This window comes from Gymnoscopelus braueri (genome assembly GCF_963280865.1).
Source record: "Gymnoscopelus braueri genome assembly, chromosome: 11".
In the NCBI taxonomy this organism is placed as follows: Eukaryota; Metazoa; Chordata; class Actinopteri; order Myctophiformes; family Myctophidae; genus Gymnoscopelus; species Gymnoscopelus braueri.
The window spans coordinates 35,366,880-35,394,379 of NC_137613.1; the positions used below are offsets into that span (position 1 = coordinate 35,366,880).

Below are 27,500 nucleotides of genomic sequence, written 5' to 3' on the forward strand. Positions count from 1 at the left end.
ATCAGTGGTTCTCAAACTTTTTCATGTCAAGGACCCCCAAAATTATATGTATTTGGCCGCCGACCCCCATCTCAAAATATTTTGTTCCAGGGACCCCCATGAAGCAAAGAATAGAGTTAAAAACTTTCACGATTTTTCAAAAATAGCAGATCTACAAGCTCATAGCGCGGCACTCGGTGCCGCGCTATGAGCTTGTATATCTGCTATTTTTGAATAGCTAAAGTGTAAAATAATGCTTTTTTAGCTCAAATCAAAACGTGACACAGATGCGTTCTAGGTCTTAAAGGGTTAAAATGTTTCATAAATATTCCAACTTTTTCCACATTTCTTTCAAGAATTTTGGAAAATAGCAGATCTACAAGCTTACAACGCAACGCATTGTAAGCTTGTAGATCAGCTATTTTCAAATAGCCGACATAGGTTTAAAGTGGTTAAACAGATTTTCATGCTGTATAGTAACAAATTTAGCTGGGGACCTCCTGGAAAACCCTCAAGGACCCCTTTGAGAACCACTGACATACATAGTACAGCACTGTCTCTCAACATGGGGTCCAGCTAAATGATTGATAGTTTGGGTCCATAGTAAGGGTTCATTTGTACACTCACAGAGTTAAATTAACACTAAGGATTTATAATAGGGTACCAGAGATTAAAAAAATAATCTTATGAAACGGGGGTCTGTGGCCTAATGCATATCAAACTGGGGGCCCTTTAAATAAATAAAGAAATCATTGCTGTACAGTACATGCTGTCTTCAAAATGTTATTTGGTTATATTATTGGTTCCACTACAGCTTGTGTCGAGCTCCATGCCCAGAGTGGCTGCCTCTGTCCCCGACAACCTCAGTCTGTTCCTGGACCCAGCAGCCAAAGCTGAAGAGGGTACTGTCAAAAAACTGTCCAAGGACTCAATCCTGTCTCTGTATGCGTCCGCACCCTCTGTGCATGGTAAGAACTCTTAACTCTCAAATGCCCCACGGTCTCAGTCAAGATGTATAGTCAAATATTTCTTGGTGTCTATGTCAACCTATAGCTATAGAGCTATACATTGTTTGAAGAGGCACCATGGAAAATTTGACAAATAATTGCATTTTGAATGTGAAGTTCAAACTTGAAATGGTATTTGGCTAAAAGTAGCCCCAAAAGCGAGCCCGCCTGGATGCCGTGGCTATTGTCTTAACGCCCTGTACACACACCAGCAGCGACTTTGTCAGTATGTGTCGCCAAAGCGTTGTGGCCTATACCTGGATTCCCTGTCACTGCAGCTTGTGGGTGTACTTGTGCTTATGTAGTTTTGAGAAACTGGAGTGCTGAAGAGCAATTGCAGCTTCTGATAACATTTTAGGTGAGCAATACACCAGGCCGTTGCTCAATATTAACATCACATTTACAATGTTACAATGCCGTTTTAAAAGTTTGTTAACAATATTTGCGAGCTTCCATGCAGTATAGGCGAGTCCATCATTTTACTGCCAGGCATCTTGTCATTCAGTGCACGCATGTCACTCAGTGTAGCCCAGCAACCATTGAAAATGAATGACTGCCGGGCGCTTTGTCGCTTGTGAGCATTGTAAGGCATGACGTACGATTTCAAACAATCCCATTTGCAGCTTGGTGGGGATATTAGAGGGATAAAAACTCCTGACAGATTTATCTAAAAGTGCATGTGTGATACAATGGAGAGCATGTATAAAGTGTCTTTATAGTTCTCAGTGCATGTGCACATACACATATAGTAAACGCATCACACTGTCACATATTGGTGTGGTGAGAAGCCAAAAGCAGGACAGCCAAGCAGAATAGTGTTAAACATCCATGGTTGGGTGTTTTAATGCAGGTGAACAGAGAAGACATCACAGACAAACTGACATGATGCAACACAAACAATGACTCGGCAAGGCTTGTTTGGGAACAAGACTAATATACACATGAGAGCTGATTACAAATGAGATACAGCTGGGGAAGGCATGAACATAGAACTATGAAAACTAGAACATGAACATAACACATAGAAATACAGGACCTAGACAAGACAGGCAAAGTCTGTGAAATGTTGAAATATTTATTTATGTCCACATAAACAGAAGTACAAAATGTACAAAGGACATAAACACTGCCAGTGCAGTCAGATAAAGGTAAAACAGCCAGTTACAAAGTGCATGTAAGGCAGAGCATTGTTACATACAAAACAAAAGATGGCACACTTGTCGAACACAGCGGACAACAATCATGGGTAAAGGAAACAACGCCTCCTCCAAATTGAGCACACACACGCACGCACGCACGCACACACACACACACACACCTGACACCTTGGGACAAACGATAAAGGGCAATTTCACCAAATCTCACAACGGCCCCATTGTGTTTTCAGCAGGACTGTACATGAACCAGATGGGATACCCCACCCATCCGTACGGGTCGTACCATTCCCTGGCCCAGGCGGCGGGGGGAGGTATGGGAAGTACCATGATGGCATCGCAGATGGCCATGATGGGTCAGCCGCAGCAGCAGCAGAGCAGCATGGTGGGAGCGCAGCAAAGTGGAATGATGGGCGTTCCACAGAACTGCATGATGGGACAGCAGAGTGGCATCATGGGAGGACAGGCGGTCATGGCTCAGCCTGGCGGCGGCACCTGCGGCTCGCCCTACATGTCAGGGATGGTGCAAGGCATCATGGGACAGCAGCAGAACGGCATGATGGGAGTTCAACAGAATAGCATGCTGGGACAGCAGCAAAATGGCCTGATAGGGCAGCAGCAAAGCATGCTGGGACAGCAACAGTTGGGAGGTTTGAGCGGCCTACCTCACCAGCAGGGGTACAATGGAGTACAACAATCTCAACAGATACAGTGGAACATTTCCCAGGTATTATGTTTGTTTCATGTATTTCAGTGGTTCTCAATGAAGTTAAATTATAAATGGAGCCTTACACAGGTCTGTAACTGAAAGTTATGGAGTCCTTGAGATTGAAAAGTTCGAGAACCACTGGTTTATTTGTATGAGAGTGAGTGAGTGAGTGAGTGAGTGAGTGAGTGAGTGAGTGAGTGTGAGTGTGAGTGTGAGTGTGAGTGTGTGTGTGTGTGTGTGTGTGTGTGTGTGTGTGTGTGTGTGTGTGTGTGCGACGCGTGCTGGGGTGTGTGTGTGTGTGTGTGTGTAAGTGTGCGTGTTTGTGTGTAGTGACTCAAGACAATTTTCAGTCTGTATATTGGAAGCACTGAAATTGGAAAGAAAATTACACACACACAGACACACACATTTTTGTTTAGCCTTTGCAGTTGCGTAAATAATTCCTACTGTAAATCAAATTAGCCGAAGCCTATCTAGCTTGCTGCTTAGTAAAAATGGAAATTGTATAAAATTATATTTTAAAGGGGGGGGGGGGGTATTGTGTGTTTATTATTGTTATCTTTGAATTGGGTATACTGCTGCGTTCACACTGGCAGCTGCAAGACATACACTGATACAAAGCGACGCAGCATATCCGTCGCAGAGTCGCTGTTGAAGCATTGATCAATGTCAAGCATGTGTCCGAACGAGACAAATATGAAGGAGAAAAAAACCTGGGGTTAAAAAGTACACAGAACTTGCTTGGCTGACAAAAATAATGTGTTTTCCCCCACTACAGGCAGAAATTGTGGGAGGTGGAAATGGTTAAACGACACTCGGTCGTTTTGTAGCTGTATAGCTGCAGTTGAAGCCAGCTCAATTAGCTTTTTAGATTCTGTAGCAGCCACAAACGTTGTGCGTCGCATTGTATCTTCATGTCGCTGGCTTCCATTGAAAATGTATGGTAGCCTGTAGCTTTGTAGCTGGCAGCGTGAACGCGGCATAAGAGCGCTTCATAACACAGTATAATGTGTATGTGTTGACTCTCTCAGGTGTCTCAGCACATGGCAGGCATGAACTTTTATGGCACCAACGGCATGAATGGATACAGTGGCCAACAACACATGGGAGGACCAACAACTCAGAACCCCACACAAATGGCAGCACAGGTCTGGAAATGATGTCACCAGCCCAGGAAATGATGTAATGTCGGTGATGTCATCAGCCACGGTGGTGATGTAATGCGCTGGTTCTCAACGTCGGCTCCGGGGACCGCCAGGGGATCGAACCAAATGGACCCCTGGTCTGTAACTCTGAGAGGTGTAGGAATGGAACCAAATCGGTTCCATTCGTACACTCTCAGAGTTAAATTAACGCTGAGGATTTTACAGTGTTGATTGGGGTCCCAAAGATAAAAAATATAATGGTTCCATTTGTACACTCTCAGAGTAACAGACCCGTAAGGGTCCATTCGGACCCCCGGTGGTCCCCGGACCAGATATTGGGAAACAGTGACGTAAGGTCATTGACCAACATCGGAGCCGGGAAAACGGAAACAAACTCTTCGTTAAGACATTCGTTATAGCAACGGAGGAAGAGGAGGGTAGAGAGACGAGTCAGAAGAAGGAGGTTCGGGAACCACAAGCACCTGTCTTTGTCGCTGTTCTCCACCGCTGTACTCCTGTCACTCTCCTCTCATCTAACAGCCATGTTTTGCAGATCTACAGTCGCTTGCCTTCAGAACACTGATGTACTCCAGCCCAGAGAATGGGGTGCAGATCACAAAGTTCAAAGAACGGAGGTTACATCAGTTATGACCACATATCTCTCATCTGCGATCTGTTTGCATGTCTCTGTGTGTGTGCGTGTGCGTGTGCGTGTGCGTGTGCGTGTGCGTGTGCGTGTGCGTGTGCGCGTGCGTGTGCGTGTGCGTGTGTGTGTGTGTGTGCGCGTGCGTGTGTGTGTGTGCGCATGCGTGCGTGCGTACAAACGTGTGCAAATGCGTGCATGCTTGTTTGTGCATACTGGATGTGTGCTTGTGTGTATGTGCAAATCTATGCATAGTTACAGTACTGTACATGCGTGTGTGTGTGTGTGTGTGTGTGTGTGTGTGTGTGTGTGTGTGTGTGTGTGTGTGTGTGTGTGTGTGTGTGTGTGTGTGTGTGTGTGTGTGTGTGTGTGTGCCTGTGTGCCTGATTGTATCTGGTTTCTACTTTTCTAAACGCTGAAGCTTGCCTGCCTGTCTAATGATATTAACATTTGAACGATTCCCTTTACATAATATTGATCACGTCGTAAATCCCATTTCACAAGATAAAGCATCTATTCTACAAAAAGCTACCTAAAGACCCCACTTAAAACCTAGTCTAGACTTAGTAAACTGGACCTGAGTTGGCTCTGTACATCAGTGGTTCCCAAACATTAAGCTCGAGAAAGCTAGTGAAAATAGCAGATCTACTAGTGAAAGCTAGTGAAAATAGCAGATCTACAAGCTCACAACGTGTCGCGATGCGACGCGTTGTGAGCTTGTAGATCGTCTATTTTCACTACTTCTTAAACATTGTTTTCTAATGTATGGATTTCTTTCATGCTTTGAAAGCCTAATAATAATTCAAAACAAAATGTTAAGGGATATTTACTTAAAAATGTGTCCGCGACCCACAAACGGGTCCCGACCTACTGTTTGGGAAACAGTGCTGTACACGAACCTGCTTTTTTTTTCCATCTACACCAAATCTCTGTCTGCCAAAAACCTACAAGCTGGTTGTGAGCTTGTAGATGTGCTATCTTTGGCTAATGTTTGCCCCCCCCCAGAATATGTTACCTATGATGTCCTCCTCTCCTCACGTTCTGCAGGGCTTCTAGTACAAACGTGTCAAAATCTAGCTCAGCGGTTCTCAACCTCAACTTAAAGTGGTCAGATGGGTGGGCCGTTTGCATTTTCAGAACATGTTTATTTTAAGGCTCCATCGATGGATTGTGTTCCACCTTGGATCAATGGAACCAACGTTCCAAGTTCTTACTTATTGGTATCACTTTTAAATATAAATGTTATATTATGATTATAATCGTAGAGTTTTGCCAATTATTTGGGGGCCCATTTGCAATACCCTCATGGCCCACGGCCCACAGGTTGAGAACCAGCGGTCTAGCCTATAATAGGCATCCGTGTCTGAAGTTCTAGACAGAGTTCTGAGCAACCAAAGAGCAACTCTAGCTTTACCTTGCCTGTACAGCAGTCAGATGGGCTCTGCTCATACAACTAATAAAAGGTTTACTCACAAAAACTAACACAAGGATTACTCACGTGTGATTGGAAATTCAGATGAGGTTTTGTGAGGTGAATAGACAGGGAGGCTTGATGTCTTGTGAGCATTTTGATTGGTACATTAAGATCACAGCTGCTCTTCAACATTTGGCTTCTGAGCATAACAGTTCACTGTGCTGTAACCACGTCAAGGGGAATCATGATTTGCATGGCAATGTCCTGAATTCATGCAAGTCTAATGCTTAATTTATACTCCTTTTTTTGTTGTTGTACAAGTCTCAATACGTCACATTGCTTGTAGATCAGGTATTTCCGGCGTGCGACAGTGTCGTACAGCGAAGTATAAATTGGGCTCAAAGGCAAATTTATACTTTGTTGAACGGCTGCGTCTTGCGACGAAATAACCAATTTACATTTTTCAGTTGAAAATTGCAAATTTTTGCGACACATTATTAATTAGAGTTGATACCCTCACACATCAAGGGAATAATCTACCTGGTACAATGGAGAGAAAGGGAAATAAAAAGTAGAGAAAGGGAGAACAATTGTCATTGATGTGACTTAAGTGTTATTTGTGGACCAAACATTTATACGTTGCGTTACGTTGTCACATTTTCTTTAAACTTCCTTAACTGCACAATTCAGCAATATAGGCTCACACGTGTTATATATTATGTTTTTTATTGGTTTCTGATTAACGTTACGCTTAAATAGGAGGCAAGGGAAAGTTAGACGAGATGACTTCGGTGAATTGTTTTCCATTACACTGCTGCAAGAAAATTGAATATTTTCAATACCTCTACACTGAATTTGTCATAAATATTCATTAGGTTTTTCTATCATATTGGAGATTTCGATATACAGTATTACCCAGGCCTCGTTCATGGTAAAGGTCAGTCATTGTTCAGGAAACATTGCCACTTGACCAGTGCCTCCACTGGACTGCATGACAAGAATGTGTATCTATCTATGATTGTATGTACTGTATGTCTACGAAGATATATGAATGTGTTTCTGGAATATGTATCACTGAATGTCTCTCTTTACTAAATGACATCAACTGATCTTTTACAGGGTTCGATTTGTAAAAACAAAAACAGAGGGGGGGGGGGGACATTTTCTTAGCAACTTAAGCCCCATAATATACTTCTCCGTATGACAAATAATGAAAATAACCGGTTACAAGCTCGCGACAAAAGCCACATTTTGACAAATCTGCTTTCCCGAAAGGAAATGCATGTGTTTAATTCAGTCTGACCAGAAGCAGGGATAAAACATATCCCCACTGCCAATACAAATTAATGACCAGAGGTGGGATATCAAAAGCAGAGGCTTTGTGAGATATCCCCACCAGCAAATCGAACCCTGCTCTTTTACATGCTGATCAAGACGACCAATATACGAGGTTCAACACTCTCAATGAATGTGCGTCCAAGAATGTGTCGACCACTGTCTGGCATTTGTACCCCAGGCTCTCTGTGAATTAACCAGCGCTGTCCACTTTGTCTCAGTATCACTGTAAGCGGGTGCATTTTGAATATCATTTGACCGTGCGTCAGTCAATGTACTCTCGTTTCTTTTGAACGTTCCATGGCTGTTTCATAACCACCTTGTATGTCAGTTTTGTGTGGATTCTTGTGGCAGTACGTTGGAGCGCAGTCAGTGTCACTTGTAGCAATTAAGCTAGCTGTGAAACTGGTGACATACTTTTAAGGTCATTTGGTTGAATTGTCTTCACTTCCTGACTAATAGCCAAAAGAGATCCTATCAGCAAACAGACATCTATCAGTCCTTCCCTCAGCTCCTCCTGCACCTCTCCCATGTTGCGCACAAGGCCTTGCCAATCCATGTCTACCGATTTCTCCTTAAATCTTTTAACTGTTAATCAGCGTTTGTTATAAATGCATGGCGCTAGTGTATATAGTTTCAGCCTTTCCATTTACCTGAATAACTACTCCTGTCGTGAATGAAGCTGCCCCCCTTTGGAACTCATCTGTAAAAGATGATGTGAAAAACAAATGAGGGGAAAAACAAAGTAAAATGCAGAGATCGACTGACACCAGCAGTACCTACTGTAAAATCAAGGTTAGCTATTCAGTGCAACCACCAGCCTCCACATGTCAGACACTTGTAGGGGGTTCTGACTTAGCTTTACACCCTATCGTCTTAATTGACTGACGTCTCGCTCTACACGGAATACCTTCGCTGAAAATAGCAATCTACAAGCTCCCGACGTGTCATGTGTTGTGTAGGGGTGGGATGATAATCGTTATAAAAAAACGCTCACAATAATCGTATCGCAGAGATTTACATTTATTGTGAAATTGTCCTCCGTCATACCCAAGGATGAACTAGCTTTTTTAGAGCTGCAAATTCAGTGCCACTTAAACACTCTATACTTGATAAAACTGACCTGTAAAGAGCGCATTTGGTACGCTCTTATTTCACTCTACACAAATCGATTCGCTAAATAGCAGACCTGCAAGCTTGTAGATCACCTATTTTTGCTGAACGTTCACCCCAGAATAGGGATGCTGGGGGTTTAAGTGGTTAACAAAAGTGGCATTTTAAGTTTTAAGTAAATTTAGATAATCGCGCTAATATCGTTAATCGCAATTATTTTTGCCACAATAATCGTGACATGTAATTTTCACATCGTCCCATCCCTAGTAGTTGTGAGCTTGTAGAATGGCTATTTTCTTCAAATGTTTGCCCCAGAACAGGGACGCTGGGGTTCAAGAGGTTTTAACTGAGTGTCAGCGTAGCCAACTGTTCATCAGAAGCGGTCACCTTTTCCACCCGCGGATAGTCAATGGCAATAGTACCATGAAGGAGTGTGTTGGTTAGCATTAGGATATTGGTCAGTTTCTACTTGACTACTCTGCAAATGTTGGCCCCCCAAGCAATGAATGCAATCAATGGAAAAGCAATCACATTCCATGTCAGCCATGTAAATCACTCTTGGATAATAGAGGTGATGTTGTTTCCTTTCAGCTTCTTCATTTGTGTTTATTTTTTACTTTGTTAGGTATGCTTCGAATAATTTCTTTATTTGGCTACTATACTTTCTGTGAAACTAAAAGCAAATAAAAAGAACATAATTTATGTAGTTTAAGTCAATCAAGACATCACGTATTAATACTTTGTCGGGTTGATATTCCTGTGTTTTATGTTCATTAATCCTGATGAAATAATATGTATATTAGTTCTGGGTATGTCATACTCTATGCTTTGGCAATTCTGTTGTCATGTCCACACAAGATATTAAATATATGTAACATACAAGACTTGTCTATGTGGGAATATAAATAAATAATTGTTTTCATGAACGTCTGTACATGGTGCTGATTTGCATTGATAAGCATTGTGTCCTATCGAGCGCCTCAAGAAGTCCATACCAGAGAAAGGATAGTGATTCAAATAAACTTTATTGACTTTGCGTCCAGATGTCAAAGGGCATGCAAATACAGGCTTCTGAATCTGAAATTGTCTTATTTTTTCAGTTTGGTTCTATTTTTGTTTGTTTTTATTATTATTATTTTTTTTCCTTTTCTTTTCTTTTTTTTCTTTACAAAACTACGTGCACCTTAAGTAATCAATTCTGCAGCGTACAAACCACAAAAATACCAGTTTTACATTATCAAATACTGCACATAGAAAACATTTACAAAGCACAGGTATAAAATTACAGCTCCCTTTCTTCCTCGCCCACATACCACATCCTTCCAGCAGACGTTCTACAGTGCTTTGCTCGCAGACTGTGCTCTCTGAACGTTCCTCAGAGGAAAAGGCAACCCTTCACACACCAACTCCAGCCCTCCAATTCAACCAGGTTCAAAAGGTTTTTGTTTTACCGTTGCCGCTGTCATCGTGTAATTCAGTGGTTCTCAACGCGGGGTCGTCCGGGGACCCCCAGGTGCACTCTAGGGTGTTCCAGGGGGTCCCAGGGTAAATTATTGATAGTTAGGAACCAAATGGACCCTTAATGGTTCTGTAACTCGGAGAGCATGCAAAATTGCAAATGGAACCAAATGGACCTGTTCCATTTGCATACTCTCAAGAGTTAAATTAACACTGAGGATTGTATAGTGTAGATTGGGGTCCCAGAGATAAAAATCAAAACGGGGGTCCATGGCCTAATGCATATCAAACTGGGGGTCTTAGAAATTAAAAAAGTTGAGAATCACCGGTGTAACTCAACAATCTGCCTCTGAGCCCATAGGCATCCCCAGATCATTCAATCGGTTGATGATTAAAAGAAACCACATACTGTACTTAAAATAACCAGACATCAATCTACTCTGCATGTATTGAGGTATGTGGTATATGCCACGTAAACAACGTACAGTAGTTGTTTGTGCCTTGCAGATGGGCTTAGTAAGATGAAGGTTGTCTTCCATGATATGGGGAGCTACTATGACCCTAAGCCTAATTTATACTTCAGCGCAAGGCGGTGTTGCTCGCAGAAATTCTCAAGCTAAGGATGGATTGCATTCTTACCTTGAAAATGTTATTTTCGGCAAGCAACAACTATTCCACTGTGCGACGACGTATAATTAACACACACAGGCGTAAGAGGTTGATGTTTTTTTTGCCAGGACAGATGAGAGAGCTTAGAATGGCTACTCGGGAACTTGTGCTGTGACTAACAACACGTATAGACACAGGATGGTAACAGATACGATTTACAGCAGTGGAATGCTAATATGCTTAGTGACCAAACCAAAAGACAGTGGTTGTTTTGTTCTGGTTGACAGCTGCTACATAGATGAGCAGATGCATGAACTGCATGCTTCTTCAGAAAAAGAAAACTTGAGAGAGAGAGGGATTTGTATATAAATATTATTTTTTGGGGTGGGGTCATTGTAACAGTTCTTCACAATGCAGTGCATGCTTTGTTCAGGGGGTAACTCCAATGCCACTACAGTATCTTTGTAGGATTACAGTTCTGGTTGCTCAAGTTTGGTTCACTGGCTTTACGTACTGTACTGCAGGTGACTTGACATTTAATTTGATGCAAGGTTTAGATCTCAATTGTTACCCATTATGCAAGAAAGAAAAGTGTTCAAATTACTGTTCGTTTTGCGGCATGGTTTTACAACTGATAAAACGGACACAATTTATGTAGATGCCAAATAGCAAAGGCTCTGTAGTCTCATTCAGCCACACCTGAAACTTTCAATTGGAAGCGACAGGATCAAGGCCCAATCAACGATACAGCCTATATGGCCAATGATTTGCTAGCTCTCTCTCATTGGAGGAGAAAAGTTATTGCCAGAAGAACAAACTCTACTTTGAAGAGTGAAAGGCTACATCCATGCTACGTTCAAATACAGCATTGTTACATTTCAAAAGGATTCCCATGACATGATACTGAAAATGCTGCTAACTGTTTACATCATCATTGTCAACGTGTCAAAATCGTTATAATCAGTATCATTATCATATCACTGTGAAAGGTTTAAATACAGGAAAATCATCAGGATAAACGTGCGGCAAACATGTTCTGCCTTTTTAAAGTACAAAGAAAAAATGTTACAATTCCATCGGCCTGATACATTAAATTGTAATCATCTTCCTGAAACCCATCGTGGCGATTTAAATAAATCAGATACATTTCGCCAGATAGAGTTCATGCTTTTTTTTCTTTTTTAGTCGCCGAGCTGTTCTTTCAAACGAGCACACAAAGGATAAGACATTTACAGTAAAAGAAGGGTGGGTCTCAATAAGCAATAGGGCAAAGGCCCCTGGAAAGTCTTCGAAGAGACAGTACCAAACAAATGACACTCAGATCTGGTGTAATGAGATTAAGAAATACATTCAGAAAAAAACTATACATATACACATATAGAACTTCGGTACAATATTTCAAGCAAAATACATTTTGTCAAAACTTTCAGTTGTGTGCTACAACAGTGAAGCAACGTCTCCTAAACAAAATAAGGCCATTGTATACGGAACAAGCCCTCATTTTAGCAACAACCGAAAAGGCAGATTTTCCACCGCCCCTCCGTCCTGCATCTCTCTATGCTAAATATCTGTTCACCGCATCACCTTACAAAAATAAAATACATTTTCAAACGTAGCACTCAAGAGACGATATAATATAGGTTGATCTGAAAGACATTATAAAACAGTAGATTTTTAAGATTTTTGCACAATAAAAATGAGCTTTGAGTTCAAAGTAGATTTCTACGCGGAAGCAAGCTTATGGGGAGGGTTTACATTCCAAAACAGAAAACCAACAAGAAACATCTTATACAAGCATTTCCATCAGTCCCCCACAACTGCAGGAGAAACCCCAGAGCTTGTGGATAGCCTCTACATTCAAAGCGTAGCCAAACCATGGTGCTTTAAAGCTGCATCTGGACAAACAGTTCAAAAAGTTTCTGTGTGCAGAAGAACAGGAACTACAATGTTCGCTCCGATTGTCAGCTTCTGTCCTATTTCTGTCTAACTTGCCACCTCAAATCAATATCCCCTCCCTACCTACTACCGCTCTCTCTGAAACCCAATCACACCATAAAATCTGCATCCGCGAAGCAGCTAGTAGCATGCTCATACAATAGATATGCATGCATCCATCTATCTATCCACCCATCCATCTGTTTATATTTCTTTATCAAGGTTAGTATAGGGTTATCCAATTCCACCAACTTCTAGTTGTCTTGTGGAGCCTCTTAATCACTTATACCCTACATACTTTGTTGACCCCAGGGGTCTGTACTTGGTTTTCTATCCACACCAAATATCTACAAGCTCAATACGTTGTGAGCTTGTTGATCATCTATTTTTGCTAAACGTTCGCCGAATGTTCGCCTATAAAGACATGCCCAGGATAGGGATGCTAGGGTTGATGTGGTTAATGATGGTCAACATACTCCTTGGTTTGTCCACGCCTGCTGTCTCATGCTACACCTTTGTTGGCACTGCCTGATGGAAGCCATGTTTTTTTCAGGCATCCATCTCTTTTCAACCTGTAACTTACTTTATTTAACCAAGTTAGACTCTACCCCAAAGCCACGAGAAATAAATGGTATGCAATGAGCTGACGTGTAACAATAATGTCTCACTACCTGTACATACTTTTTCAAATGTAAATATCATGAAAGCTCCAGGCTATAGATACAGCTATAAATCCCTGACCCCATCTTAAATTCACAAATTGAGCTCTTTAATGTAGCCCACAACTTGAGTGTACACGTGGTTTTGGAATAGCTATCTACAGATATATATACAGTATATATCTCTCTCAAAGGCTAATTTATGTTTCCGTGAAATTCTTTTCCACCAAAGCATGAATTAGATGTTATACTCCAGATGTCTATCTGACCTGACTTGAGTGTGCATCATATAGTTCGATAAATACACTTCATTAAAATACATAGAAACACCCACACTATAATTTTTAAAGAAAGGCAATAATTCAGCATCCCCATCTTTCCATTTGGTTCCAGGAATCCATGAAGGTTTTGGACAATTTTGGCAAACGCTCCCTATCCCCACACATAAAAGGTGTGGGTTATTTGTCTCTGCAAATTCTCTCTTCAGCCCTCTGTTCAGTCATCAAAAAACTTGATTAACAATTGTGTAGCTACTTAATATACAGCAAGGGGGACATTATACAATCTCATCTCACAAGTTCCAGCACAGGGAAATCACATGGGAAAAATATCTAGTCATTTTATAGTTTACCAACGACAAAACATTCAGCGGTTAACAGGGATGTTTTCGATCTAAGTAGTACAATTATATAAATCTCACTAAGGTTTTACTTGAGTATATATAGTTTTACCGTCTTTCTCTAATCCTTTCAAACAAAAAGGTTTTGCTTCTCATTTTTTTGCCGTCCCCTAGCAATCACAAAAGGTGTGCGTTCAAGAAAAACGTGTGCAAATACCAAGAAAATAAGTCTGTGTTTTTACATCATGCTAGCTGTCCACGAAAAGAGACACAAATGAAAAGAAGTAGGTAAAACGATTTCGTAACACATCAATATAAAGTTATACATCCAGCAAGGAATCATTTAAAAACGTAGAGGAAACACAGAGGTGGGGCCTGTGGGATAAAAGGGGTCCCTGGCTTGGGAGAGGAACCAAGCAACGGGGAAAGTCTAAAGTGGCCATCCTCTTCTGCCAAAAGGTTAAAGAACGACAAAAAGTGATCCCTTTTTTCCAAAACTTGAAGAGTGCTGAAACGTGAAAGTCTGCTGGTCTAGGGAGCTGAGAGGACAAAAGAAAAATGTCTCGGGGTTGTCCCTTTCCCTATACCGAAAGATATAAACATACAGTGTAAACTGTAAAGAACATAAGGTGATGCTTAAACTAGATGAGAAACGGTACAACACACAAAAGCGTAATAGCTTCGAGACTGCCAGCTGTCCCTAAACGGCAAATAAGTGTGTCAAAGGTTTAACATGGCTGTTTTCATGTAGTTTTTTTGTAGCGTCCTCAGTCAGTCAGACTACAGTCAGTTTCATGAGAGTTCAAAAAGAGACACTCGACAGTAACGTGGAAATTTAAGCAGTAAACATAGCTCAGTGTCCCTGCTGCTCTCAGACCATCAATGTAATGTAGATCAGTGCTCATGTATCCCTGCTGTGTATCAACGCTACAACAGCCTACAGGTCCTTTTCATTTTTACTTCAAATGTTTATAACTTTGTTCAAATAGACCCCAGTCAATGACCCTAACCCCAGTCCATTATTTAGAATAGCATTAATAATTGGCAAGGCGAAGGCATAATTGAACAAAACTAAACATTCAAGACATCGATATCAAATTGTGATTTTGATAGTTATGAAATTGATCATGTTTTTCTGTTGTTTTTTTTCATCTTAAACGTGTTTTATGTTCTTTTACTTTATCACTATTTTGATGCCAACACCATTGAGAAACTACAGTGTTCTTCTTGGCTTAGAGGTGCAATGACTTCTGGGAAATTTGTGCCGAAAACGGCATAAAATGTGACCTGTTTAGGAAAGTAATAGAAGAGTGGCCTATTGGACCTTGAAAGTAGACCTCAAAATACACTTGATACACTTCCATGCTGGCATTCAATAAAGTAATTAAAAGTTTTACAGTGCAGATTGACCAAATTAAGAAATAAATAAACAAATTGTCAAACACCTAAGACATATTTTACAGTAAAGTGCCATTTTTGACAAAAAACAAAAGACAAAGAAAGGTCAAGTCATGAACTACATAACAGTGATTAAAAATGATATAGAACCAGCATATTGTAGAGTTCTACAATGCCTCTTACACCTGAAAGAAGTGAAACCACATGGCAGGTACATAATAACCCCAGAGCTAAATAATACTGACAAAAACTGCCATGTAAACCAATATGTCACATTTTAACAAAGAAAATAGAGCTCCGTCTGGAATGAAGTACATGTTTACACATTTACAGCATTTGTCCAGGTTAGTTACACAGAAACAAGTGCCCAAAGACAAAGTAGGGAGGTTAAAGGTTACGGTTGGTTGCCACCAGTGCAGACAGAAAGAAAAACAGAGAGACACGCTCGTCAACTTCCTACATGGATCAGGGAGCGTGAGGAAAAACGGGTGACATCAAAAGAGGGAAACAATAGGAAGTTGGAAAGAGTCCGGGTGCTGGTATACAGTTAGGAGTACAAGACTGTGTTCCCTCATGGGTGCAAAACACAAGAACCCCAGACTAAAGCCGAAGGTTTTTCCCCCCCAAAAATGCATTTGTGCTGAGTACCCTATGCTGTGGCCGTCCAATTCTGTAAGGAGGAAGGCAGGTTTCAGGACTTTGTACTGTCAGCATCACCCTGCTGCTCCTTCTGTTTCCAGCTATGCAGCTTTTCCAACACCTGGAGCCCGTTGACGTATCGTTTAATCACGCTCTTCTTCTACAGACGATAATGATGATAATGGCGTTCCTGTCCCAAAAGTCCCTCCTTCTCTATAACCTAGTGCACTGTTGTTTTCCCAGGACTGTTCGCAAAACTAAATGAGAAAGTTCCATATACTCCGATAAAATGGTTCAAACCAAGCAAGAACGAAAGATAACACAAAAAAATATAGCACTTCTACCTCTCTACGAGTGTCGCAAGCAAACATGCAGAATGTAGCCAATACATACGTGAACACAAATAACTATTTTATCAACTATTTTATCGATTTATATATCTGTATAGAAACTCAGTTTTGTGGAAATTAAAGTTTAGCAGTGCTGCTACCTCAAATAATGGCATCCTTATATAAACAACCAAGCCTCGCGCCCAGGTGTGTGTGTGTGTGTGTGTGTGTGTGCGTATGTGTGTGCGTGTGCGTGTGTGTGTGTGTGTGGCCTACCATTCTCAGCCCAGGTGTGCAGAATGTATCTATTTTTTGCATTACATCTACTGTAAGTCATCAACTCTGCTACATATACATGTTATATTGTATACTAGCTCAACTACTACTACTACTAATAATAATAATAATAACAATAATAATTGCTTTGGTTTTAAAAAATAAGGTTTTTTTTTCTTAGTTTGGCATAGAGAGAGTTTAGAAACTGGCATCGTCATGGCCCTGGGATGAAGAGTGTCATGGAGGTTTGTGGGATCATCACCACCCAGTGAACTCTAGTTGGGGATGCTAGAGCTGAAAAATGCTACATGTTCTAGTAAATTACACGTACTTAAAGTTGTGTTAGATCAGTGTTTAGCTAATGGTAGCGACTGACAAATGAAGGGTATCGTGTCTGTATTGTGTAAATGTACAATATGTGATATATGACAGCAGTGGTGGTTATGTTGAATGTGTGTTTGAATTCAGGTACTTTGTGCCTTATATAGCTTTGTGTGTGTGTGTGTGTGTGTGTGTGTGTGTGTGTGTGTGTGTGTGTGTGTGTGTGTGTGTGTGTGTGTGTGTGTGTGTGTGTGTGTGTGTGTGTGTGTGCGTGTGTGTGTGCGTCTGCGTGTGTGTGTCTACGCCTGCCTGTCTTGCAATTCAAATACAGCGGCTTGTGTATATACAGTACGTGTGTCCATGTCTGGCTGCTACCGTTGTGGGAGTGTCTTGTGTCTAGGTGCACGAGGGGCTGGTGGCGCAGCTCTCCAGGGAGGACTGCGAGAGGCGTCTGGTGAGCGGCCCGATGCTGGGGTCCGCCAGGGAGGAGGTAGGGAACAGCTTGTACCAGCCGCTGACCGGGCCCGACAGGTCCAAGTCCTCCAGCAGGATCTGGGCCATTCCCATGAAGCACTTGTGGTCCATGCGCCCGTAGTCGCCCCACACTATCACCTAGAGGAGGGGCGAGGTAGTGCAGCGTGAGAAGATGCGAGGGAACGAGGACAACCTGAGATCTCGTCCTGAACGACACCGTTGTACATAACAGCTTTTTGTACAATGCAATGGTGAGCAGCACTCGCATGCACAGCAAGAAGTACACATCTGATCTGTGAAGTACACTTACAGCAGGGATGGGCAACTGGCGGCCCGCACCGTCACTCAATGCGGCCCGAGGCCTAATCCCCCCCCGCCCCCCCCAAAACAAAGAAAAACAAAGTAATCTAAACATATCCGAAATGGTGAACTATTGCCTTCAACTGTTCCAAACATGCAACTTTCCATGAACCAAATTAATTACAACAGTCCACCAATAGAAGCCTTATTAACTATAATTATGGTGTTCATTTTTGTATATTTTTAAGCCAAGGTTACAGCAATACTCTGAAAGGCATACTCAGGAATGTGAAGTTTTGTTTAGCAATAAGCTGTAGTAAGTTGATAGAAGCATTACTAAATGCTAAATAAAAACAAGTTTATAACAAAGTTATAACAAATAATAATAGTTAATATCCCTTATTTATCACATATGTGAGTATTATGGGCTTTTTGAGTAATGGGGTACTACTGGCGAGAGTGCCGATAAACAGGGGCGAGCTGGGACCAAAATTCAGCCCTGGCATTTTGGTCCGAACCAGCGCACCGCCCCCGGAACGTTTTGCCAACGGGGGGGGGGGGGTTCCCTGCCGATAAACAATGCGGCCCCCCAGAGTGATTGAGGAAATTTTGTGGCCCTCACCATCTACAAAGTTGCCCACCCCTGCAGTGTTGCTGGTTTGTAAAGTTACATAGGAAGTAGATAAATTAAGAAAGGTAAGGCAGGGAAGGGAAAAGAAGGATGGAGGAGGAGGAGTAACGTGACATGGGAATCAAGATGACTGCCTAAAAGTGGTCCCATATTTGTAAATGGGGAAGATATAAGAGCGAAAATAAAACGGAAATCAACGGACGGGCTCTGGCCGCAGCAAGACGTTTTTTTGCTATGTGTCGCTATCAATATGAAAACAAACTGAAATATTTGACCAAAACCAAAATTCCTATTTATAGGATAAACTACACCCATGAGTAAATATCATTTGTCTGTTTGACCCAGACAAAAGCAGCTGTAGACAGGCTAAACTGAGTGAGAAACACATTTACAACACTCTAACTGTACTGTAAACGTATGATAACATTTTACTGTGCCAAATTGGAGAAATCTCACTGTAAATCACCTATACAGTATGACTCAAAACAAACATTTCTCCGAATTTTGATCTATCATCTAACAAATACCTTCATATGTCTGCTCACTGTTGCAACGGAAACTATGTGAGAAGGTCACATTCTATCACTGGTAAACATATGATAGCATTTGACTGGGCCAAATCTGAGATATATCACAGCAAAAATAACAAACATGATTCAACACGTACACATTTCTCAAAACTTTGACCTTTCATATAACAACTAACTTGCACTGTTGCAATGGAAACCGTGTGAAACCATGTGAGAAGGTCATATTCTATCACTTGTAAACATAATGATAGCATTTTGCTGTGCCAAATTTGAGAAATTGCCGCTATCTCTGGGCCAGAGCTTATGATCTGAAAGGGACTGTGTTCACCTGGTCTGTACTCTGTTAACCCATTTAGACCTGAGGCCGATTCTTAAAAACGGCTTCTAAATCCTGACCTAAGTTTTCTGAAAAAACTTAAAATTACAAAACATGTACAGTATGTTGCTATATACTGCACATAGCAACAACAACCCCCAAAAAGGGGTCCCCGGATTGAAAGGTATAGTTACGTATAGGGGGTCCCGGTCTAAACGGGTTAACCCATTCAATCCGGGAACGCATCTGTGTCATTTTAGATTTCAGCTACAGTATAACCATTATTTATACTTTTCGCTATTCAAAAATAGCAGATCTACAAGCTCATACTATTATTTGTGCAAATCTTTATCTATCTACTTTTTTTTTTTTTTTTCCCCGAATTTTGTAACTCAAATCTTTGCTTCTGGAGGTCCCTGGAACTAAACATTTTACAAATGTTCCCTTTAAAAAATATACATTCAAAGATTTGCACAAAATGTTCACGATTTTTCTAAAATAGCAGATCTACAAGCTCATAGATCTGCTATTTTTGAATATCCAAAGAAATCTAATGGGTTGAATGGGTTAATAAAAACAAAGGAGGAGAGAGGAGAGGAGAGGAGAGGAGAGGAGAGGAGAGGAGAGGAGAGGAGAGGAGAGGAGAGGAGAGGAGAGGAGAGGAGAGGAGAGGAGAGGAGAGGAGAGGATTCAAGTGTGTTACCTGTAGGACTTTGCCCTGAGGACTCTCATCAAACAACAGAGCCTGCTGGTAGGTGGGGTCTAGATTCCTCTTCACTGCTTTGGTCTTCTTCTTGGACAAACATACTCCATTCTCCAGGAGATACACCTTCACGTAGGTTGCTGCAAACAGCCAATATATGACACAGTGGTGAACGCCCAAAAATACTTTTTTTCTATCGATTAGTCACCCCATGGAGACTTGACTTCATGGATATTTTTTAGACAAAAACTAAAAGATATCCATGAATTTAAGTCTCCATGGGGTGACTAATCGATTCGAAAAACCATCCCTTTAAACTCGCACCTGCACTCAATCACCTGCACACAGGTGGTCTGTATTCTCCATAGGGATTTTGTTTGAGTAGGATTTCTTTTGATTAAAGCGTAATGGAATCCACTGATTCAATATTGTAAAACAACAACAAACCAAATACATATATTTTTTTATAGCCACTGTACTTGCCAGTGCCAGACTGGAGTCAGGTGAACATATATACCTGGTAGGTTCTTGGAGCCCGGTTTAGGTGTCAACGCTCTGGCTTGGTTGACCTCCACCTCCAGCTGCCCTCCTCGGTCTAACATGCCTACATTGACATCCCCTGTGGAGAGAACATGCACATCATCCTACTGAAACACGCTGGTACATCTGTGTTCACACACAAACACTACAGTTACCATGTTTCCAGCTCAGGTAACTGCTTGTTGTATTATTAGCATCCACATATATAATTATATGTAAATGCCAGCCCAAGCAGTCGGACATTCCAGAGACCATCTGTATATTGTGCAAAAACAGAAGTCTGCACCCTCAACACGTCCCTCTAATTTCTAAAATCTTTTGATTGATCGATTGAATACTTAATTAGACAGAAATGAAAAACAGCATAAGGTAAAATAAGACATATGAGCTAAAAGGATAAATCTTTTACTTTTGTGTCTCTGAATCACTTATTCTGCCGTATTAATTTTAGTGTAACATTACGTGTCAATGTGAGCCACCAACGAGTGAAATTCTTCCTATTGTATTCAAATCTAACCCATAAAAGTGCCTCTGTGCTTTCACTAAGGCTGCCAGTGCCAACTTTGGACAGCAGAGGGAGGCACAGAGCTTCAAGTCTGTTCTCACTATTAGACAGGGTTGGAAAGACAGCCCGCTCCGCTCTGCTGTTTCTCTCAAACTATGGCCTTTGAATGAAAGATTTATATCTCAACCAGGAATAACTGTGCTGCAGAGCAGATGCACCATTTCAAGCTACTGCCTTGCCTAAGCGTCATTAACAGTGGGAACACTGGTGGGACACGTCCCCATCACTGTTTGAAATGTTCAATTCTGTCTGTGCCCACTATACAACACCAGAATCTGGAAACGTAGATTTATGATGCAGACTTAAGCTTTACCTTTTCAACTCTATGCAGCTTATTTTAGCGTAGACGACTATGACAATCTTTACATATCGTTGCTGTCGGGTGGAAACCTTGTATGTCCAATCTTGTATGTTACTTTTCAGGATAAGGAAAAAATGAACCTGTGTTCCAATGGATTCAATGTAGTTATTGTTTAGTCACAAACGTTTGTTAATAGGTTTCAATGTTTAATATTAATAAAACCCACAGACACACTTGACCACTTTCCAAAAAAGTGAAAAGGCGACAATAGCTGATCTAGAAGCTCACTGAGCTTGTAAATCGCTACTTGTGTGCGACACTCTTGTACAACGAACTAGGGAATTTATTTATGAAAATATGGAAATATGGAGAAACAAGGTTTTAAGTCCGAGAGGCAGCAACGATATTTTAAAGGCTTATCAAAGTAATTGAATTAAGGCCTGTAGTGGTTAAAGGGATCTAGCAGTTAGGGCATGAGCTTCATTATTTCAAATGTAACAAAGCGTAACAAAACAAGACAGGAGGGTCTAATAACAGTGTGGCTTCCAAGCACTTCTCCATCCTCACAGCTACCGCTTTGCATTTCAAACATTCAAATATTTCATCTTTTGGAGACAGGGCAGTGGATATACACATTGGAACTGTCAGGATAAATGTCAGCCCTTTACCATGACTGCAACATTAATCAATTAACAAACTGTGTCTCATTGCTGATGAACTAAATCAAATGATATGCCAGCAATACATGTTCTAAAGGCACGTTGCCCACAATGTCATGCCATGTTCCTTGATAATGTCTGCTACATCCTACAGGCCTTGCTAATGTCTTACCCATGGGGGGCGTGGCTAGTGTCTGCCGGCCTACAATCTGGGCGGGGCCTAGTCCATCCAGGAAGTCGCTGAACTGGCTCTCAGGTCCCAAGCGTGTGGTAGGGAAGACAAACCTGACCGAGAAGAGAGAGAAAAGCAGAATGAATGAATGAATGGATGGATAGGTAGACAGATGGATAGATGGACAGATGGGTGAATCATAGCTCTGGTCCATAGCGTTAGGAGTTCTCCTTAACGCTATGGGACTTTCGGGCCTTTGCGCACGCACCACAGGCTGCGCAGCCTCTCGCCTGTAGTCAAAATTTTGAAAACATTTGAAGTGAGAAATAGACGATGCAATAACCGAAAAGTGATTCTATTTGATCCACTGCACTTCCTTGTTTATCGTGGCTCAACAACGGGGGAAATAGCAAAACGCTCGCCCCAAAACACAGTCGCCCCAGGGCAAATCCGGCGGTATTACAGGCAAATCGGCAGTATATAGAATGGGGGGCGAGTGTGTTTTGGGGCGAGTTTTATTTTATTTTGTCATTTGTTTTCCGAGGCGAACTTGTCCGCCCAGCCCAATACTTATGGAATACTTTCATTGCCGTAAGCAAGGAAACTTTGTTTTGTTGTTACTTTTGGGTAAATTTATTTATGTATTTATTAAGTAGCCGTGTAATAAGCGGGATAATGCATGGGGAGGTAGTCATTATTGAAATGTAAAGCCCGACAGGGCGATTAACCACTGAGGCGAATCCCTTGCATGTTCACCGTTACTTTAATCTTCGCTATTGTTAGGAAGACCTGTGTGGTGTCTAAAAATGTTGCCACCACTTATATAAAAAACATAATTAGCATTTAGAGTCGCACAGCTGCCAGGTTTGGCGAGAAACAAGCAGGTTGACAAGCCGCACACACACACACACACACACACACACAGTACAGCATGCAGCTGCTAATAATATGACTGTCAAGTCATATTTATTCTTGTTTATTTTTACTACAGACGAGAGGCTACGCTGCCTGTGCTACCGCGGGTGTGAGGGGGAAAGGATCGAAAGTACCATAGCGTTAAGGAGAACTCCTTCTAACGCTATGGACCAGAGCTATAGGTGAATAAGTTGGCAGGCCAAATGAAAAAAAAGATGGATGGATGGATGGATGGATGGAGTAACAGACAGATAGATAGAAAGATATATAGATAGATAGATAGATATGGACACTAACGTTCCATCAGAGCTGTTGGAGTTGGTGCTGCCATCGGTGGACTCCTTGCTGCCCTGCCGCGTCACGCGGTTCCTCATCTCCACGGCGATGCCCGTCTCCGTGCTCCGGCGGATTGTGCTGCGAAGCTTCTTTCTTTCACCGTCTGAGAATGACACAAACAGTCCACAACAAGTCTTACATTAGACTTTATTCAAAAAGAATAATCTGCACAGTATTCAGATCTCCAGAGATTCACACAGAGAAAAGTGCCTGCATGGTGTTACTTAAAGAGCAAAATAGTAGTTCCATATGGAGCCTTTTTAGGGACATATAGAACCATTGCTAGTTCCATATAGAAGCTTTTTTTGAAGACAGTAAGGATTTTTGATGATGGTATTCAATGCTTTTCACATTCCACAAGGAGGTGGTTTGAAAGACCTTCCCAGGCAGACCTTTAATAAAAGACCTCTCCACTATTTATTTTGAATTGCGGTCACTCGAGCGTGGAGGCAATCTTCACCCATGATCCTCTGGGACGGCCCTGCGCTAGCGGAACATCTCCTGTTTTCTCTGAGAGACACAACTGTACCGATGGAGAGATGTCACAATAACAACTGTACCTACTGCAGATAGAGATGTGCTTTCTCAGAGAGACTATTGTACCTCCTGCAGATATATATATGTCACAATAACATATACAGAGAGTCTACTGTACCTACTGCAGATATATATGTCACAATAACAAATATAGAGAGACTACTGTACCTACTGCAGATAGAGTTGTCACAATAACAAATACACAGTGGTGGAAAAGGTACTGACATGTTTTACTTAAGTAAAAGTATCAATACTGCAATGTAGAAATACTCTGTTACAAGTAAAAGTCTGGAATTAAAAATGTGCTTGCGTAAAAGTACAAAGGTATTGGTATCAAATAATTGTAGTGGAGTAAAATAATAACGTTTGCCTCTGAGATGTACAGTAGCGGAGTAGAAGTAAAAGTACTGAAAAAAGTAAAGTAAAAAATACCTCAACATCAGTGCCACATGACGTCTAAGACGTCATGGCCCTGAGCGCCACATGACGTCTAAGACGTCATGGCCCTGAGCGCCCTGAGCGCCACATGACGTCTAAGACGTCATAAAAAATAAAATAAAAATATATATATATTTTTTTTTTTTTTTTTTTTTTTTTAAGGTTCAGAACCCAAGATATGATGATTTGAAGATTTGCTGCTCCATTCACTTCTTGTTTAACTTCTTACTTAAAAAGGCTGTATCTCGGCTCCTGAGCACTTTTTTTTTTACAATGAATTTTGGCTGTGGCACTCAGAACCAAACTTCCATAAATAAGAATGGCACTGAAAGAGTTAAGTACAGTACTTGAGTAAATGTACTTTGTTACTTTACACCACTGGGTGAAAGTTAGCGGGTCATAAAGCACGCATGCAAGGCCCACGCACACAACACATACGCACACTGGCAGCAGAGAGTGTGTGGGGAGAGAGACAGGGCTTAAAGGAGCACTTCACCCCTGGAAGAAGTTTTCGGTCTTTTAATGAAGTTTAGGAGTCAAGAAACAAGATCCTGGGTTTTTTTTTTTAATAATCTGTGTTTTTAGATATCTAGTAATCTTCGCAATATTCGTGACGTTATTTGCATCATGAGAGATTGGTCTCATTCCTTTCCGCACTACATGTCTCGGCGTGTCTCAGTCAGACCATCTCAAAAGACAGCCCCAATGGGGTGTCCGTAACACTTTGTTCAACCTTCTTTCGCCACTCGGCCACTCCCATTAGCTGCGGCCAGCGGCCCTTGCAGAGTGAGGCATTACTTTACCTGAGTTATCTTCTGATAGTTGTACTTGAATGTTGACATGAAATAATAATCCTGTGTAGTGTTTCATAAGCGCAAGCTTGAAAAAAAAAATACAGCGTGGAGTAGCAGCGCTGGTAAACAAACACCGTCACGAAAGGCTAGGATCATAATACCAAGGATGTGACAGTGATGTCAATACTATGCGACACGGAAGTGAAACTGCATGAAGATACTTATATGTCCCAGTGATATGACATCACTAACGAATCCTTGGACATAATATGTACCTAGATGAACGTTTGCGAGGACAGCCAGTGTTGCCAGATATTGTGAGAGAAATAAGCAGCCAGGTCTATGAAAACAAGCCCAAAAGAAAAATAACTATGCCAAGAGCACTTTACCTAGACATGGGATATTATATATTTGAAAATTGCTGATCTACAAGCTCACAACGCTTCGCAACCCATTGTGAGCTTGTAGATCTGCTATTTACAAAAAAAATCTTGAGGGGGAAAAAGTCCAAAATGTGGATTTTTTGCAAAATATTTTTATTTGCTTTTCAAAATGTGGAATATTTTTGACACATATTTGTTAGGGGCTCCCTGCCACAAATTATAATTTCAGATGGGGGTCTGTGGAAAAATACATGAACATGTTTGAGAACCACTGGTTTAAACAGCAATCAAAACATTTGGAAACAAGCCCAAATATCAACTACATTTTAGAAAGAAGCCGCTTATAATAAGCAGACATGGCGACACTGGCATGCTGTTTGGATGTTATTGTTGGAGATCACACCCACATGGAACCTCCCCTGCCACAAGGCACCAAAGCATTCTGGGAGTTGAAGTTATAGGCAGTGATACGCTGTGGTCCCCCCTGTGGTCCCCCCTGTGGTCACCCCTGGAACTTCTTCCAGGGGTGAAGTGCTCCTTTAACCTTTAACTAACTAAGCTCTATATACTGTGTAGTGTGACAAATAGCGGAAATTGCTAATCTACGAGCTAACAATAATGTTCAAATATACTTTACTTATACTTTTAGATAAATTGCCAAAATAGCGACACCACAGTTCATGCTTCAATAATTAAGTAAATGTAAACAGTCACAAAATGATCTATACCAGGGGTCTTCAACTTTTTTTCAGGCCAAGGACCCCTTAGGTGAGAAAGATATGAAGCAGGGACCCCCCAACTACATATTATACATATACATATATAAAATTGTATTTAGTCAACTTGACCGTTGGCCCTGTACTTGGTCTGCTCTTTTTCTCTCTACACCAACCTTCCGAAAAAAGCCGATCTACAAGCTCACAACGCGAGGCGTTGTGAGCTTGTAGATCGGCTATTTTCGGCTAATGTTTACCCATCACACAAAGATTTTGGCGGACCCCCTGTAGTAACTCTGAGGACCCCCTAGGGGTCCCAGACCCCCTGTTGAAGACCCCTGATCTATACACGCATACAGGGGCTGTATGTGGCCGTATATAGCTCTGTGACAGGTATCATCCCCCAATCATATTTAGCACAATGAATCCACCGGTTCTAAAATGTTACCCATGTTGAGTCGACATGCTGAGTTAATCCCACCCTACTGCGTAGCATCTTACAACTTAACCCATTAAGACCTGAGGCCCATTCCAAAATAAACTCTTCTAAATCCCGACAGTTTTCTTAAAAACGTACGTTGTCATATCAGTGGTTCTCAAACGTTTTCATGTCAAAAACGCCCCAAAATGATATGTATTTGGCCGCGGACCACCATCTCAGAAGGTTTTTTGTTACAGGGATCCTTAAGCAAAGATTTGAGTTAAAAACTTTCGCTTTGAAAATAAATATATTCAAAGATTTGCACAAAATGTTAATTTTTTTCCTAAAATAGCAGATCTACAAGCTCATAGCGCGTCACTTCGTGCCGCGCTATGAGCTTGTATATCTGCTATTTTTGAATAGCCCAAGTATGAAATATGGCTAAAATCTAAAATGACACAGGTACTTTCCCGGTTTTAATGGGTTAAGGGCAAAGCAGCAAGTGTGTCTTTAATTGATTTCATTTTTAATTATTGATACAGTATGTCGCTCATGTCAAGGAAGACTAGGGACTGAATAGATTCTGATCCTTGTAGGGATTCCTATTTCTGTGAATTACAGCCCAATGTAAGCAAGCAGGAAGGCTTGCTTTCAAAGGAGCTACTGAGTACATTTACTAAAGTACCGTTGACTTAAGTAAAATGTTCAGGTATTTGTACTTTACTTGAGTATTTCCAATATCCAATACTTTTACTCCACTACTCTACTAGTACTCCACTACTTCTCAGAGGTAAATATTGTACTTTTACTCCACTGCATTTAAAAAAGATAATTTAAGTCACAAGTTACTTAATAATTTTGATTATTATTACAAAACATGGATTAACCACGTTAGCCTTATATACATTGGCTTGTAGATCTGCTATTTTCAAAAGATGTTTTACAATAATAGCCTACATTTGAAAACTTGTGAAATAGGACATTCTGCATCATGAGTACTTTTACTTTTGGTACTTTAAGTACATTT

General features: G+C 41.2%; 2 protein-coding genes across 3 annotated transcripts in view; one reads left to right on the forward strand and one right to left on the reverse strand.

Annotated features, from left to right (window-relative positions):
- smap2 (small ArfGAP2) overlaps window positions 1–9,425 on the forward strand; it is a 29,830-nt gene extending 20,405 nt beyond the window's left edge. The window contains exons 8-10 of one of the 2 annotated variants that reach the window (XM_080441350.1): window positions 794–947; window positions 2,374–2,867; window positions 3,881–9,425. In XM_080441350.1, coding sequence (XP_080297476.1) covers window positions 794–947; window positions 2,374–2,867; window positions 3,881–4,009 — 777 coding nt within the window. In that variant the 3' untranslated portion in view covers window positions 4,010–9,425. The remainder of the gene's footprint in view (window positions 1–793; window positions 948–2,373; window positions 2,868–3,880) is intronic. The other variant, XM_080441351.1, reaches the window with a different exon arrangement.
- Window positions 9,426–17,138: 7,713 nt separating this feature from the next.
- The window catches only part of rims3 (regulating synaptic membrane exocytosis 3), a gene marked incomplete at both ends in the record, with an annotated part of 39,289 nt that continues 28,927 nt past the window's right edge, over window positions 17,139–27,500 (reverse strand). The window contains 5 exons of the mRNA XM_080442089.1: window positions 17,139–17,354; window positions 19,697–19,836; window positions 20,214–20,315; window positions 21,934–22,046; window positions 23,146–23,287. Coding sequence (XP_080298215.1) covers window positions 17,139–17,354; window positions 19,697–19,836; window positions 20,214–20,315; window positions 21,934–22,046; window positions 23,146–23,287 — 713 coding nt within the window. The remainder of the gene's footprint in view (window positions 17,355–19,696; window positions 19,837–20,213; window positions 20,316–21,933; window positions 22,047–23,145; window positions 23,288–27,500) is intronic.